This window comes from Citrus clementina, unplaced genomic scaffold (assembly GCF_000493195.1).
Source record: "Citrus clementina cultivar Clemenules unplaced genomic scaffold, Citrus_clementina_v1.0 scaffold_2, whole genome shotgun sequence".
NCBI classification, from domain to species: domain Eukaryota; kingdom Viridiplantae; phylum Streptophyta; class Magnoliopsida; order Sapindales; family Rutaceae; genus Citrus; species Citrus x clementina.
In genome coordinates, this window is record NW_006262688.1 from 8025392 (window position 1) to 8042268 (window position 16877).

Here is a 16877-nt window from a genome sequence, read left to right on the forward strand (position 1 = left end):
GTTGTCTCCTTTACACTATGATTAATGGGACTCTTAAAGCAGGGGATTTGCAATCTGCTAGAGAGTTATACAACACCATGCTTCAAATGGGTTTGCCTCCTGATGCTTTGACTTATTCCACATTAATACATAGGTTTTTAAGATTTGGGCTGCTGAGTGATGCTAAAAGTGTTTACCAGAAAATGGTTGCTTCTGGCCATAAACCTAATGCCTGTGTATATGATTCTCTGCTAAAAGGTTTCAGTTCACAAGGTGAAACAGAAGAAGTCTTTGATTTGATTCATGAAATGGCAGATAAGGGTGTTCATCTTGACCAAGAATTGACTTCTACCATCTTGATATGTCTTTGTAATATCTCGGAGGATCTTGATGTGGCAAAGCTTTTTCCTACTTTTTCCCAAGAGACGTCGAAGGGCAAAAGCATCTCATGCAAAGATTTATTATTAAAGCTACAGGAGTGTCACCCAGAACTTCGGTTACATGCTGCTTAGCATTTCTCAAGGGGCCATGATGCCACACAATGTCTTGCACGGTCATCTGAATCAGTCAGTAATATTTAGTTTTTAAATATTAATTTCTTATGTTCATATGCTTTTTTGATGGCTTCAGTTTAAAATTCCTTGTCCTCAAGAAGAATTCATACACTATGTCTATATTCTGTTGGTACTTTCCTTGGTCTAATTCTGTTTCATTTAGGAAGCTCTGAGTATGAGCACAAGAAATTGCGGAAGCTGTTAGTATGATCCTCGTGTAAGTGGATGGGAAGTGCTTAAGCAGGTACTTTTCTTTTTCTTTTTGCTTCTCTCTTTGTGAGAACTTTTACCTTAATTATGCTGAAATTTGATTTTGAATTACTGGCGAACAGCATAGCAATGGTGACGGTGGTAGCCATGACAGTCAAAAGGCTCGAAGCTCATACTTTGGATGGAATGTCATTCATCATGCCCAAAGGCCAGCTGCATTATCTGCTCTTTGTAAGGCTGCATTGCACTAGGTCAAAGAGGCTTGGAGTTGTGGATTTCCAGAGAATGCATGTTTCTCGTGATGGAAAATCTGATTGAAGAAAATACCAGAGGGAGGACAGAGAAAAGAGAAAATGTCAAGTAAAAAATTGTTAGGGCTCAGTTTCAGAGTGCTGAACAATTAATTTTTTTTTTTTATTAATTCCTATAAAATTGTTGATATTTTGTTGCTCTTTGAAAGACGACAATGTTTACTGCAGAGCACAGAATCATTTGAGTGATGACTAACGAAGATGGACATGAAATTCCTTGTGACAGAAGTAATTCACTTCATCTATATTGGTCCATTCTTCTTCATCTTCGCCGCCCATCTGCAGCATCGCCTTTCTTTTTGTTCACTTCATGCTTGTTCCTTAAGAAAACAAAACTGGGTCAAAAACACTTTGGTGGAGTAGTTATGGTTCTATGCGAGTGAATATATTCAGTTTCAGTTAGAATTTTAGAAGTTGTGGAAGGGTATCTCGAATCACCAAAAAAGTACAAAGGAAAAGTGGGTTTTGGTGTTGTTTTTAGAATTGTGAGGACCTGTCATTTTATTTTTTGTCTATAGAATTCATGTGCGTGATACCGAGAGCAATTTTGTACATATTGTCAAAGAAGTTCTAATTTGGCTTGAGAAACCGCTTTATAATTTGGAGAGCAGCGCCTGCTATTTTAGGCCCGACCGCAATATCTTCAACCAAACTTAAACTTGGCTTATTCCTTTTGTTTATTTCAAAATATTGGGCTTATTCATTTTTTTTCACCTATTTATTCTTGACAACATACTTTTTTACTTTTTAAGTTAATTAATTATTACCCTTTCCACCTTTAAGCCCCCAATTACTTTGTGGTTACAAGCTCTGATTAAGAAATCAAAAGTTACTTGAGTAGCCGATCATGCAATATAATGAGCATTATTGTCTTATAATTCAATTGCCAATTTTTATGTACGGTCGCAAGGCTCATTAAATTAATATAATAAAACTTACTTTTTTTAATTCATTTTGTAATTATTCCTAAAATGATGAGAAACAATATTTTTTTTTCTTTTTATCATTATTTTGAAGACATTATTGTTTTTATTAAAAAAAATATTTTTCTGAAAAAATGTAATCAAAGGCGTTTTTAACTTTTTATTTTTATTTTCGAAAACAAAAACAAAAACTACCGAACTTTATAATGTTCCCAAAGCTTTGGCTTGTTTCCGCAGAATTCAGATTTTAGATTCAAATTCAATAAATGGGTGACCCACCGCTAATGAAATAACAATGTGGCGTCTCCCAAAAAGCTCATTCTCATTCTCCAGTTTGAGAAAACTGATTTTGACTCGTGATATTTCGGGGTCAGCGTCGAGCCCTAGCTTGTCGATATGGAGGAGAAAGAAAGAAATGAGCAAAGAGAGTTTAATGGTGGCCAAAGAATTGAAGCGCCTGCAGTCCCACCCGGTTCGGTTCGATCGGTTCATCAAATCCCACGTGTCTCGCTTGCTCAAGTCCGATCTTGTCTCTGTTCTCGCTGAGTTTCAGAGGCAGGACCAGGTCTTTCTTTGCATGAAGGTTACTTACTGATCTCTCTTATTTGTTGTTCATGAGTTTGCTGCTTTGAAAATTGCTGTTTGGGGGTTGATTGAAAATTTGGTGTAATTAAGTTACGGGTGATATAAAGGGTAAAGTGTAGCACCACTCAAGTTAAAATCGCAGTATTTTGGATTTGTGGTGTTTATGATTCAGTTTGTGTAGTGCCATGTTAAAGCTTATTGCTTGGCCAATGATTGCTAGTCCCGTATGATTTGTTTGTATCGTGTGCACACCACTGTAAAAGCTTGCAGACTAGCTGCAATCATGACCAAATATCATATTAATTTAGGCAGTAAGAATCTTTTGCTTCTAAATATACTAAGTTGGTAGCTTTTTGGGGCCTACATTTGGGCCAATTTCACCTAACCACTTGTTTCTGAAATACAATACTCAATTTTGCTGCTAGTTGAGGTATTTGCTCATACTTGGGATTTTTCAAATAGGCTATGTGGCTGTGTTATCTTGGAGAATTGAGCATGTGTTTTTTCTTTGAAATATGACAACTTGTAGGATAGAATAGTGATCTTTAGGAATGTGGAGGAAGAGTTTGGAGTTTAAAATATTGGAGATCATATTTGTTAAAATTTTATATAACCGGTCAATAGGTTACTTTTCCTTACTTCATTTGAGCTTGTTATAAGTTCAGGTTATTGTTGGTCTATTCCACATTTGAGCCGGTCTCTTAGATTTTATGTTTGTAGATCTTTTGTTACTTATAGCCTACTTTTTATATAAACCCTTTTATTCATCGTTGCACAATTGGAACATATTGATTTTTTTTGCTAAAAGAGGAACTAAGAGAATTCTTTGGGACAAAATACTCAATTTTCTATATGATTGGTTATATAATCGTGGTTATATAGATGCTTTTTACACAATATCCTTAACAGAAGGGATAAGAGGATTAGCGGAACTAACTCATTTGTTCGATAGATGAGTAACTAATGGAATTACGAATGGGGTTGGCATTACAAGTTTTTTTTTTGTAGAGGAAGGTATAAAATATTTAGGGGGAAGTCGCATCTCTTATTATATTTATTTTCGGTATTACTCTTTTTAATATTTCTCTTCTTTTTTCTTTAAATAATTGAAATATTTCTAATTTTGAATTTTCTTGATTTCCATCCAGATAAAAAGTTTCATAAACAGAGTTATTTTTATCGCATGTCTCTTTAAAGTGCAAGTGCACTTTATGCTTTGTCAACCCCCCCCCCCCCCCCAACCAACAATTCCTCATTCACTTGATCTCTTCCGTTTCCTCGATTTTGTCCGGATCCTCCTTTAGCTGATGATATCTGCCTTGACAGAATTGAGAAAGTCTTCTTATCCCTGTTTTGTGCTGCTTCACTGATCCAAAAGCTTCTTGTCTTCTTGAAATCCAAAACCAACCTGTCAGTATTCTTTAACTTCTTGTCTTCAAATAGAAGTGTTTTATTAATTGGAGTTGCCGCACTATTTCTTTTTTCTGTTTGGAATGGGGGAATTGGTGGTTGTCTTTAATTCTACACATTGTGAGAAAAAGAGGTATAAATAGATCATTAGTTGTGGCCTTTGAAATAAATTATGAGCTTGTGCGGCATTAATTAAATTTCAATAGTTCTAAACATAACAGCAACTATCATGCGGTACATGTTCTGTTTTCTAATTTGAGAATTTATGTAAGTTTTTCAGTTATATGATGTGGTGCGTAAAGAAATATGGTATCGGCCAGACATGTTCTTTTACAGAGACATGCTTATGATGCTTGCAAGAAACAAAAAAGTGGTTGAAGCAAAGCAGGTTTGGGAAGATTTGAAGAGAGAAGAAGTGTTATTTGATCAACATACCTTTGGAGATATCATCAGGGCCTTCTTAGATAGTGGATTGTCCTCAGAAGCTATGTTCATATACCACGAAATGAGATCCTCCCCTGATCCCCCAATATCTCTGCCCTTCCGTGTGATCCTGAAAGGGCTGATTCCGTACCCCGAATTTAGAGAGAAGGTCAAAGATGACTTTTTGAAGCTCTTCCCTGACATGATTGTGTATGACCCGCCGGAAGACTTGTTCGAAGATCAAGAATGGAGAAGGGAAAGTGACGAGGAATAGAATAGAAAGCTGCTTCTGAGACACTGTTTAGTTAACCAGCCATAGCAAGAGGTTGAAGGATCTTTCTCTTTGTAAGGAAGGTTGGACCGGGTAAGCAGCTGATGACATTTAAAGTAGCTAAACATTTTTCATCTTGCTGTGACTCTCTCCTCCCTGCTTGCCATGCATATGAGGATTGCCAGCTCTGAAAATGCATGCTTCAGTCCCACAAAATGTGCAGTTTTGAATGACTTGTTTGGGAGCATTAAGTGGAATCTAAAAATATAGCTCCGTTGAACTTCATGTTTGGCTCATCGGGATGAAGATATACCATGAAATTGCTACATTCTTTGGGGTACTCGTCATGTTCCTGTTGCCAATGTTAGTATGCAACAAAATTCCTAGCGATGTGATCAATGGAACCCTGGATAGTAATTTGAGAAATATTCAGTAACTCAGTAGGTCTCTTTGTTTAATTTTCCATGTAGTTCGTCCATTGTCAGGACATCATGCATTCCATCAGTCACACAATCGTGAATTGTGGAATTTATTGTAACTTGTAAGCCAGCATATCGAGTCCCGGTTAAAAGATTGTGAAACAGGGAAGTGCGGGAAAATTAAATTTCTTCTTCTCTTATAAATACAGAAAGCAGGGAAGAGTATGAATAAAAATGAGCAACAATAGAAGGTATCAAGGTAAAGGCCAATTTTGGATTATTGGAATGATTAAAAATTATTTCAAAAAGTTAAAAGTTAATTGGATCAATTTGAGATTGTTGTTGAGATGGTTGAAATTGATTTTAAAATTTGGTGAAAATAATAAAATCTTATAATAGATTTTGTGAAGAAGGAAAAGTACCTTTTCAAATTTTGAATTCATATATATGCTTCATGACGGGTGACGATATTTAAACCCACGAAAAACACTTTTAAAATTTTTAAATGCAACTTCTTATTACCCGAATACCTAATTATAGGAGAAAGAAAAAGAATATAAATGTTACTTTTTATTACTCTAATAACCAACACACACATATATATAGTTAGTTGGTCTCTGTTACAGATGTTCTCTCTTAGGAATTATTTTGTATTAGTACGTTCTAACAAACAAATATTCTAATAAATTGTCGAATAATTAGGATTAAAACCAAACGGATAAAGGCATTCAGAATCTGCCTCATTAAATAACAAAATGAGAATACTCTAGAGATAGAGGGAATACCATAATCACGTAGCTTCATTAAAATGCACGTGAGAATAATTACTCAAAAATAGATTATAAAAAGAAATTGGCTTGAAGAGAGAGCCATGGAATCACGTGATGATAATATCATAAGACAATAATTAGTTACAAAACAAATGCTTGATATTAACCCAAAAGAATGGATGAATGAATTTATATTTAAGCTCTGTTTGGTGTAACTTTTTAAGTAGAGCTTATTTTAGTAGAGTTTTTATAAGTAGAGAATTTATTTAAAAAAAATTTGTTGTTTAGCTGTCAATGAAAACTTGTATTAAAAATTACAAAATTACTTTAACATACAAGTTTTTTAAGGTTATATTATGAAAAACATAAATTAAGATTATCAAATAAATAGATGATATTTTAAATATTTTATCATTTTAAAAAAAAAATTTCAACATTTACTCTCAAAAGTCTAAATTTTAATCTTTTCTTAGGAGAGGCAAAATAACTTATTTAGTATTCAAAATCTTTACAAAAAAAAAAATCAAACAATAACAAAAATTTTAATAAGAGCTTATGAGATTAAATAAGTATTTATGACCATTAGACAGGTTATACTATATAAGCACTTAGTGCTTGTTTGATATGACTTGTCTAATGGTTATAAGTATTTATTTAATGTCATAAGCTCTTATCAAATTTTTAGTTATTGTTTGTTTATTTTTTTAGTAGAACTTTTGAAGATTAAATAAGTTATTTTGTCTTTATTAACAAAAGTTCAAAATTTGAGCTTTTGGAAATAGAAGTTAAAAAGCTTTTTTAAGATGTTAAAATATCTAAAATATCCTCAACTTATTTGACAATCTTATTTTATTTTTTTTATAATATAACTTTAAAAAACTTGTCTATTAAAGTAATTTCATAAGTCTTTAATAAAAGCTCTCATTGATAATCAAACAATAAAATTTTTTAGATAAAAGCTCTATTTTTAAAAGTTCTCCTAACAAAATTTCTAATTAAATAAGCTTTACTTCAAAGCCTGTAACAAACAGAGCCTTAGAAAGAGTTAATATCCCACCAAAAACTCAATCTTTATAGACTAGAGTTCCAAGAAAGAAAAATGAGATACTAAAATACAAAGCTCATGAACAACTTCACATTTCCTTTCCCCTTCAAAAACTAACCTGGAATAGACAATTGCTAACTCAATCATTTGAGTGTTCTTGTCATTACTCTGTAAATCAAGACTTTGCTTCAAGAAAGCATAACAAAGAAAGGAAAGATCACCTTGGAATCAAGTAAATCTAATACCCCAATAAGGGTGTTCGCGTTTCAAATTTTGTGGATTAGACATTAATTCATATCCGATTCATGATTTTGTAGATTATACATTTTCAATCAAAACCAGTCCACGGATTAGTAAAATTCAATACAAATTCAATCCACATATCTGCGGATCGGATGTGGATTTGACCCAATCCATATCCAATTCACTATTTTACGAATTGATTTGTAGACTAAATTTTTTTAATTATGTCCAATCTATGAACTAACTAAATAAAATATAATAATATAAAAATAATTTTACTACCAATCAAATTAAATTTTAAATAAGATTTAAATAAATAAATTATTTAAATAAAGCTAGAAAAATACATTCAAAGTTTCAAAGTATAATATACCAAAAAGAAAAAATCTCATTTGTTTAGATCAATACATCAAAATAAATATTTTTTATTTTTTGGATTCGTAAATTTTTACGAATTTATAGAAGTAAATTCATATCCAATTCACCGATTGTGGATTTTTAAATTTTGATCCAATTAAATCCACCAATACACAAATCAAACTTTTACGGATTAGACAGATTAATTGGATCGGATTGAATTCTGAACACCACTATATCCTAACGCCTATTTTTTTTTTTTGTTATTGAAGTATATTACAAAAAAAAAATTAATTTTATTAAAACGAGAAGTAAACTATAAAAATTAAAAAAAAATTAATAGAAAGCATTCATATATTTTTTATATTTTATTTTGATCGTCACATGTCCGGGTGAGCAAGCCATCGCTAGAACACTGCTGAGTAGGAATGTTGTTAAGTGTTAACACGCATCTATGTTTGGTACACGCAACTCAAAGTCGGTTGGAATTTTCAAGTTCTATAACGACCTGTTGGATCCAAATATGGATTGTTCTGCTTGCTTGTCCGTACACAATTTGCGAGTAGTGTGTGGCAGTAGCAGCCAAAATCCATCATAATCATGTCATACACATCACGTGTCTAGCTGTCCCGGTGGCGGCTGTTGCCGCGACCAGATCACTGTCCTCTACCCACCCGCCTCTTGGTTTCTCATTTTCACGTACTGTTTTTTTTTTTTTTTTTAAAGAATATTTACAGTAATTTTACCCAAAAATAAAAATTAAAACTTTATAGTTTGGACCATGTTAAATAAATGATTTAGGGTTATTGATTAATTGGTGTGTCTGAGATCAATGGACCTAATCATGTAAGAGTACTGGTCAATTACGTTTTAGCAGCGCCACTTAAAAATTCTCCATTTTATGTAACAAAATAATTTTTTTAAAAAAAGGGATTTATCGTTTATAAGCTAGTGGTGGGCCCTGCCTTTTGGTGTGTGATCCACAAAATAAAACCTTTGGATGATCATCATTGTACGTCGTATTTTTTAATCACATTTTCTCATTGTATTTATTTATTTTAGGGAAAATATCCACCGTCCACCTATTTTTTACGCATTTTTTAAAAATATACAATTCTTTCATTTTTTGGCTGGAATCCACCCAAAGTTACATTTTTTTTTCACTTTTCCACTTCCGTTTGGAATCCGTTAAGAAAACTAACGAAAACTTTAAAAAATGACCATTTTACCCCCAAAACGAAAATTACAATTTCACCTTAAAAATTATAAAAAATAATTAGATTAAATCTAATTATTTTCCCCATCGGTCAATAAATAAATTAATTCCATAACCATCAAATGCATGTTTTTTTTTAAATATATCTGTAATTAGAATGCTAAATTATAACAGTAGTATTAAAAATAGCCCAATCTCACAAATCATCAATTGAATTTAAGATAAGTAGAGTTTTATTATTAATTGAGTTATAATCTCTAGTAGTTAAGATTTTTTTGTACTTCATTAAAGTACCAATAATGATATTCATCATTAAATCTTATTATTTTTGGTATTTTTTAAGGTGAAATTGTAATTTTCGTTTTGGGGGTAAAATGGTCATTTTATTAAGTTTCCGTTAGTTTTCTTAACGGATTCCAAACGGAAGTGGAAAAATGAAAAAAAATGTAACTTTAGGTGGATTCTAGCTAAAAAATGAAGGAATTGTGTATTTTTGAAAAAGGTGTAAAAAATAGGTGGACGGTGGATATTTTCCCTTTATTTTATTATGTCACTTGATCTACCAACTCCACTATAATGATTATTATTACTCACTCTTATTTCTCTTAATCTTATTGCGTCCATTGGCAGTTGCTCAGTTGCGTGCGTTACCAAAGAACTTGTTAGCATGGGTATTTTTTGTTAAATTTTTTTATTTTTAAGTACATTTAGCCTTTAGGCCATGTTTGCTTTGGAGTAGAGAAGCAGGGAGATGAAAAGAGTTTGATTTCTTTTCTATTTTCCATTGTTTGGTTGGACTAAGTTTAATGGAATTGAATTTCCATCAATTTGAAGAATTTGTATTCCTTATCAATGACTAAGGATTTCAAATTTCTTATCTATTTAAACACAAAAATTTCAATATTATCCTCTAAACAAAATCAATTTTATATAAATTAAAGTACAAATAATTTATATTTATTTTCTTAAATTAATAGGATAAACTTATTTCAAAAAAGAAAAACAGTAAAGTGACTCGCGGGAAAATTGCCGGAAACGCACTTTTCCATCAAAACTAGTATCAATGGAATCTTCATGAGCCGATCTAAAACTCTATGGGATTAAAAATACTAACATACATTGTTATTTACATCAAGTCTTGTTTAAATGCTTGGAAAATTTTTATCTCTCATATTTCCAACTATAAAGCATATTTTCTGCAAAATTAACACTTCCGATGAGTAAATCGTCCATTTCTAATCAATATTATTCATTTAACACGATGAAAAATGACGGTCAACATCACAGGTCAATGGTAGTCAACAACGGTCAATGGAGGTCAATGAAAGTCAACATGGCGGCTATCCATGGCCAAAAAATATAAATTTTTTATTTAATTAGGTAATTTCTAGATTAAATTAATTCATAGTTTTATTATTTTTAATTTATTAACAATATTAACATTAAAATAGTGGGTATATTTGTCCAAATAAAAAATAAGTAATTTCCTTTCCTTTCAAATTTAATGTGAAACCAAACAATAACAATTAATTTTTATATTTTTTTCCTCTCATCACCTCTCCATTCCTCTCTTTTTTTCTCCTCTCCTCTCTTTCCCTTTCTTAAAACCAAACACTACCTTAGAGTTTCATAAAATCAATATGTTTCATTAATTAATTATTAATATATTTATCTCTATATTATTTTTACAGGAAATAACTAAATTAAAATAATGATTTTTAAACTAAACTTTCATTAAATTACTATTTTTTGCAATAATAAATTTAATTGATTCTAATAATATAACAGATTTAACTGTAAAATGATTCTCATAATGCATTCAATTCGTTGACGACACCATGTTATTGTTAATTATTAAGTGCTTCTGCTGCGAGTTTGACCATAAATTGAGAAAATAAAATAATAAAAGGAAAAAAGGAAATTTCATCTTCTCTGAGAATCCAAAACCAAAATCGCTTTTTATTGACAACGAAGCTGCTCGCCCCTGCTTTTCCTTTCATATAACACGCCAGAACTGATAATTAATAGTATCACGCGTCGGCATTCGTAAAATGACGTCATGTTACAGCCGGCTCACCGCCGGTTCCGCCGCATCACACAGTCTACTTCAATCTCCGAAACCGTCACCAAAGGCTCCGGTTTCCTGTTACTTGCGCGATCATCATGCAAATCAACGGCTGCCGACAACACTTCTCTTTCGCTCTTCAAAGCGTAATTATTATCATAATAATAGTAATTATAAAAATAATAATGTTATTTACATAGTCGCTTCGGCGGCGGCTGCCGAGAGATCGGACGGTCATGAAGCCGCCGTCGGAGATTTAGTAGACAAAAGGAAAAGCGGAGAGCGGACGGTGGAGTTTAATGTTATTAGTAAGAGTAATGACCGGAGGGTGGAGATTGTGATTGCGGCTGCGGTTACGGTGCTGCTGGGCGTAGGGAATCGAGTTTTATACAAGCTGGCTCTTGTTCCCCTTAAGCATTATCCTTTCTTTCTCGCTCAGCTTGCTACTTTCGGGTACTTTATTTTATTTACTAATTTCGATTGATTTTTCTTTTCCTTCTTTTTTTTTTAAAAAAAAACTATTTGTGTTTCAGGTATGTAGCTGTGTACTTTTCAATATTGTATCTCCGGTACCATGCTGGCATTGTGACAGACGAGATGCTGTCCATGCCAAAGGCTCCTTTTGTCGCCGTTGGCCTTTTGGAGGCTCTTGCTGCTGCCACTGGGATGGCAGCTGGAGGTAATATTTGCTTATAAATTTTCAGATACGGTGTTATTATTGCTAAACTGTAATAAATTGTTTAATAATAAACACTTCATTTATGTGATGGGGTATCCTACTACCTTTTGCTGCTTTTTTGGTTTCGGTGTTTATGTTATGTTAAAGTGATTATTGGTTTTCTGTATGGTCGATTTTTCAACTTCAGTGAAAAGTTGTCTTTAACTGTTTGCTTTTTTTTTTTTTTAACTGTGTTTACTGAATTGATTTTGTCTCCAATGGGGTTACATTGGATTCTCACTTTGTACCTTTTGTCGTATTTCTTGGATCAGCAATACTTTCTGGAGCATCAATTCCAATTTTGTCACAGGTGAGACGGCTTTTAGTGCCATTGATTGCATCCATTTGTTGATAATACTCTTGCACAGTGCCTTAAAGTTAGGAGCTTGCTGTTCAATTTGTTCTGCATATAGACGACAATCATCTCAAAGGGGAAGAGGAGAAAATAAAGTGGAAGCATACTATAATTAAACCAATTGATACGCTATTATTACAATTGAGTATCAATTGCTGATGTGAATTTAATTTGAATGCATATATTTATGATATATTATACAAAACCAAGTTCTAGGCTTTAAATCCAGAATATCCAGGTTTATCAGCCATGCTAACCTTGGTTTTAAACTATAGCTGAGGAGTCCATTTACACCGTAGTTTCTGAGACGTTAAAATTGTGGGATAAAATTTAAGTTGCTGTTATGCATTCACTGAAACCAATCAAGTGTGCTTCACTGGTTCATAAAGATTGGATACTCTGGAAATGGTATACCATGCAAGCTGGTGATGTTTTCAAGCTCATGAGGGCACGAGAGCATCTGATGACTTTTCCTACGCGAAACTTGATACTGAAGCTGGATAATATGTAGATAATTCTTTTTGCAGACTTTCCTAGTATGGCAAATTCTCCTATCCATTATTTTCCTTGGGAGGAGATATACAGTCAACCAACTATTTGGATGCTTTCTTGTAGCCATTGGTGTAATCATAACCGTAGCAAGGTAAGTTATTTAGTTTTTGAAGTATATAATGAAATTGTGTTTCAAATCCTATTTGCTCAGTTTCTACATCTCATCCCAAACCATTATTTTCTTTGATGATCACAGATGTAGGTCTAAGAGACAGTTATACTTTAAATTTAAAAGCTTTAAATCACAACGATTTGCATTCAACAATGTTGTTTTCTTGTTCAGTTAATTGTAGTCTAGTAAATACTATGCATCAAAATACAGATTCTACCAGCCTAATTTTGTGGGGTAGCTAACTTTGAGTGATTTTTGAATGATGGAGTTGGGGTTTCAAAACTCTTGAGGTGCTTTTGGTGGAGGAAATAAAGCAAAACTGCTATGAAAATACGCATGGTAGCACTTCTTTGAGTTATTTGTTAACAAAGGAATAAAAGACTTTTGAGAATCTACTGAAGAAGAGATCAAATTCTTTTTATGGGATAAATTTCAATTTCCAGTTGTGGGGTAGCTAACTTTCAGAGATTTTTGAATGATGAAGTTGGGGTTTCAAAACTCTTTTGTTGGAGGAGATAAAGTAAAAGTGCTATGAAAATATGTGGTGGTAGCATTTCTTTGAGTTATTTGTAAACAAAGGAATAAAGGACTTTTGAGAATCTACTGAAGATGACATCAATTTTTTTTATGGGATAAATTTCAATTTCTAGTTGGGGGGTAGCTAACTTTGAGAGATTTTTGGATGATGAAGTTGGGGTTTCAAAATTCTGAGGTGCTTTTGTTGGAGGAGATAAAGAAAAAGTGCTATGAAAATATGCAGTGTTAGCATTTCTTTGAGTTAGTTGTCAAGAAAGGAATAAAGGGTTTTGAGAATCTTCTGAAGAAGACATCAATTTTTTTTTGTGGGATAAATTTCAATTTCTAGCTTCTGCTGGCCTTCTCTACAATTTAACTCGAAGACACTTTCTCTTTCATTTACTATAATTCTGAAAGGTTCTTAGGATTTTTAGATCTGCTCAATTGATTAGGAGTATATAGAGGTGAGAAAGAATCAGTTTGCTTTACATTTTGATTTCTTGAGATTGTACCTGTAGATTCCCATGTACTGCATGGAATATGTGGACAGTGTTGTTCATATTCACATTTCATTTATATCTAAATATAAATGGAATGTGAATTATTGCAAATTACTATTGTTTGGTCATTATGCTGTGTCATAATCGATTAATGATTTTCTTCCAAAATGTTGCGGTCTTTGATAACCCAATTTCATTATCTTTGTTCGTTAAGAGAAATCAAGAGAATCATGATTGACCAAATCCTTCATGACATCAATAAAAAGATTATTTATTGGTGAAAACACTGATTAAGAAGACTATATCCTTACAGGCATGACCACCAAGCATGTGAAGAATATCCATTCTACATGGAATCTAGAACTTAAAAATTTATTTGGAATCTGAAAATTCTGTATTCAATTTGCATTTTATCAGTTAAAGTTATTAAAATTTCTATAGTTTATCTTATTTTAGGATTAATTTTAAACTGTACAAATTATGTAATACACTCAATAACAAACCCAACTAAATTTTACGTTCTTTTAAGAATCATTTAATCATCGTCCTTGTTTGCTAGGTTTGGTCTGCTTACTTATGTGCACCTCAGCAGCTCGATAACATCTTTATAAAGTAGAACCCGCATCTAAACTTTTTGTCCTTGAAAAAATCATAATAACAGTTGACACTTGTTGATATTAACATTTGGTTTGCTTGCCTATGTGCACCTCTGCAGTGGATCTAATCCTGGTCATTCATTGAAGGGAGCCGGTATATTTTGGAGTCTCTTGATGATAGTTTCATTTCTTTTGCAAGCGGCTGATACAGTACTAAAGGTTGTTGGAATTTCTCAATGATAGCTTGTCTGATTTTCTCTTTTTCCTCATTTATTAACTGGCTACATTTTTATTTTCCTTTTGTAGGAAGTTATCTTTTTGGATGCAGCTCAGCGGTTAAAAGTATGTTTGGTCGAGGGCTGATATCAAGTATATGTTTATATATTAACGTAGAATTTTCAATTTCTTGGAAAAAATCTATACCGCTGTTTTAACTAGGCATATAATTTAAAATAATTCACCTTTGCTGCCATATTGAAACATAGTTTAGATTGGAGTCTGTTGGGAAAGAAATGATTATCACAATAATTAAAACCTCTAATCAAGATGAAGCAACAAAGGATAGACTTATTTCAATTACTTTACTAAATTTCGCCAAACTGGAAGGGGGGGGGGGGGGACTAATAATGCAGGATTCAGAAAGTGTCTTATTATTTATTGTCCGTGTGTTGGTCTGAATTGACTGTACGAAGAAGCTTTTTCTTTTTAATATTTTTTCCTCATTTGTTTTCTCTGTTAACATTTGTAGTGTTTTATGATTATTTACTGCATTTTTTACAGGGGGGGGTTGATCTATTTGTAGTAAATTCCTATGGATCAGCTTTTCAAGTAAGTAGCCAATATGATATCCGCATGAGATTTTGTTTGTTTCTTAAAATTGCAGTTTACCCTTTTTCTAATTGTTTTCTCATTACCAATCTGAATTTCTGCTAAAAGTTTTTCAAACCATGATTAAACAGGCTTTGTTTATATGCCTTCTTCTACCTTTTCTGTCAAAATTATGGGGTATTCCGTTTAGTCAACTTCCCATCTATCTTAGAGATGGTGCAGCCTGCTTTCTTAATCTTGGTACTTTATCAAGTGGTAAGTTACAATTCATTTAGTAATCTGTTACTTTTCTGGTTTTTTCCCCCTTTTTTTTTGGTACCAAAGTTCAAAGATTTAATTCAAGGGAAAGAAGGCCTAGCAGGGGGGAGGGGAGGTTGGAATGATGGATGATTTTCATTTCCAAAAAGTTCTGACACTCATATAGATGAAGAGAGGCGGAGTATTCTTTGAAAAATTTTATGTGTGTTAGATAATCTCATTTTTCTGGTGGTTTAGGATCTTTACCGCTCAAAAGTCAAAATTATCTGGGGTCAAACACTGTTTTTAGCTATAAGTTTTATAATACAAAATGCTTTACAGGCTTAAAGAACTTTTACCAAACATTGCACATATATTACTGATTTACAATTCATGTGAAAATACGGGGACCTCACGCCTATGATAAATATAGTGTATGGGATTTCAAGAATGAGCGAGATTGTAATTCCTTATGCTCCAACTATGCCAATGGATTGATGGCCTTATAGAAGAGAGAAGGATACATAAGAACAGAGCTCATGTAAACACAACATTGGCATCTGGATTAGTATTTATTCTGCTTTATTAACTTTCTGCTGTAAGGATATTGTACTAAATGTAATAATTGATTGATTTACATACTTTGCAATTTGGATGGCCACAGGATGTGATGGTGCACCGCTGCTCCCATTGCTGTTTGTTCTTGTCAACATGGGTTTTAACATATCATTGTTGCATCTCCTGAAGATTTCTTCTGCCATAGTATCTTCACTTGCATCCACATTTTCAGGTATTTAGATTTATTTTATCAAATTCAATTCCTTATGTAAATTACGAGACCTGCTGATCTCTGCCCTTCATTGATTTGACCATGGAAGAATCCACGATCTTGGCTTGTTTGCCTCTGAAATTGTTCCAACAAAGATGAATAAGAAAGCTACCTGGATTGGTGGCTTGAGAGCAAACCCAATGCCTCAAATCTATATGCTAAACTAGACCCTGCAGAACTTAACATTGACAGTTTGATATATCAAAAAAAAAAAAAAAAACTGTTTCGTGGATTGTTTGCTCGTAAGAGCATTATTCATTGCATGTTCTGTCGGCTTGTTTTCTATTATTACTATTGACATGTGGTTCCCTTGGTCTCCATGGCAGTACCAATATCCGTGTACGTGTTCACATTGCCGCTGCCATACCTAGGCGTTGCGTCATCCCTTCCGACTGGTTTTGTTGCCGGAGCTGTGATCCTCGTTATGGGTTTGCTCATCTATTCTTGGACACCAACAGCGAGTCCTAGTAGTGCATGTTCCTCTTCTGCCAATTAAGATTTGGTACTTATTTATCATCAGTGTTGCCATTTTCAAGCTCAGAAAATGCCTGCTGGCCAGCTCTTCAGTTTTGACAATAAACCGGAAGAGAGAGAATTCTCATTGTTGTTGTAGTTGAAATTTTTGTTTCAGCGTTCATGTAAAATGGCTTATTTGCATTCATTAGTTTAATGGAAGTAAGCCTACAAATTGTACTTTATGTAATTTACTTTCCCCCAAAAAAAAAAAGTAATGCTTGACCTTAAATTTTTATAGAATCAAAAATCAAAATCTCTCAAAATTTATTCTAAATTTTTTGTTAGGGCTTTAGAGGTCCTGAATGGGCCTTGCCCTGGCAGGCTGGGCCGACTTTTT

At 33.0% G+C, this 16877-nt stretch overlaps 3 protein-coding genes across 4 annotated transcripts in view; all 3 read left to right on the top strand.

Moving 5' to 3' along the window:
• The window catches only part of LOC18050797 (pentatricopeptide repeat-containing protein At4g28010), a 3720-nt gene extending 1885 nt beyond the window's left edge, over positions 1-1835 (top strand). The window contains exons 1-3 of one of the 2 annotated variants that reach the window (XM_024191876.1): positions 1-545; positions 697-777; positions 866-1835. The exon at positions 1-545 is cut by the window's left edge and continues 1885 nt beyond it. In XM_024191876.1, coding sequence (XP_024047644.1) covers positions 1-491 — 491 coding nt within the window. In that variant the 3' untranslated portion in view covers positions 492-545; positions 697-777; positions 866-1835. The remainder of the gene's footprint in view (positions 546-696; positions 778-865) is intronic. The other variant, XM_024191877.1, reaches the window with a different exon arrangement.
• A 347-nt stretch (positions 1836-2182) lies between these two features.
• LOC18050798 (pentatricopeptide repeat-containing protein At1g62350) lies at positions 2183-5124 on the top strand. The gene is made up of 2 exons (XM_006446243.2): positions 2183-2560; positions 4253-5124. Exons 1-2 carry the CDS (start codon positions 2273-2275, stop codon positions 4667-4669), a joined length of 705 nt encoding a protein of 234 aa, XP_006446306.1. The 5' UTR covers positions 2183-2272; the 3' UTR covers positions 4670-5124.
• A 5486-nt stretch (positions 5125-10610) lies between these two features.
• LOC18050799 (protein CLT1, chloroplastic) lies at positions 10611-16775 on the top strand. Its single transcript, XM_006446244.2, has 10 exons — positions 10611-11234; positions 11315-11460; positions 11772-11809; positions 12382-12497; positions 14250-14349; positions 14437-14472; positions 14911-14958; positions 15090-15213; positions 15860-15985; positions 16351-16775. Exons 1-10 carry the CDS (start codon positions 10768-10770, stop codon positions 16518-16520), a joined length of 1371 nt encoding a protein of 456 aa, XP_006446307.1. The 5' UTR covers positions 10611-10767; the 3' UTR covers positions 16521-16775.
• Positions 16776-16877: the final 102 nt, after the last annotated feature.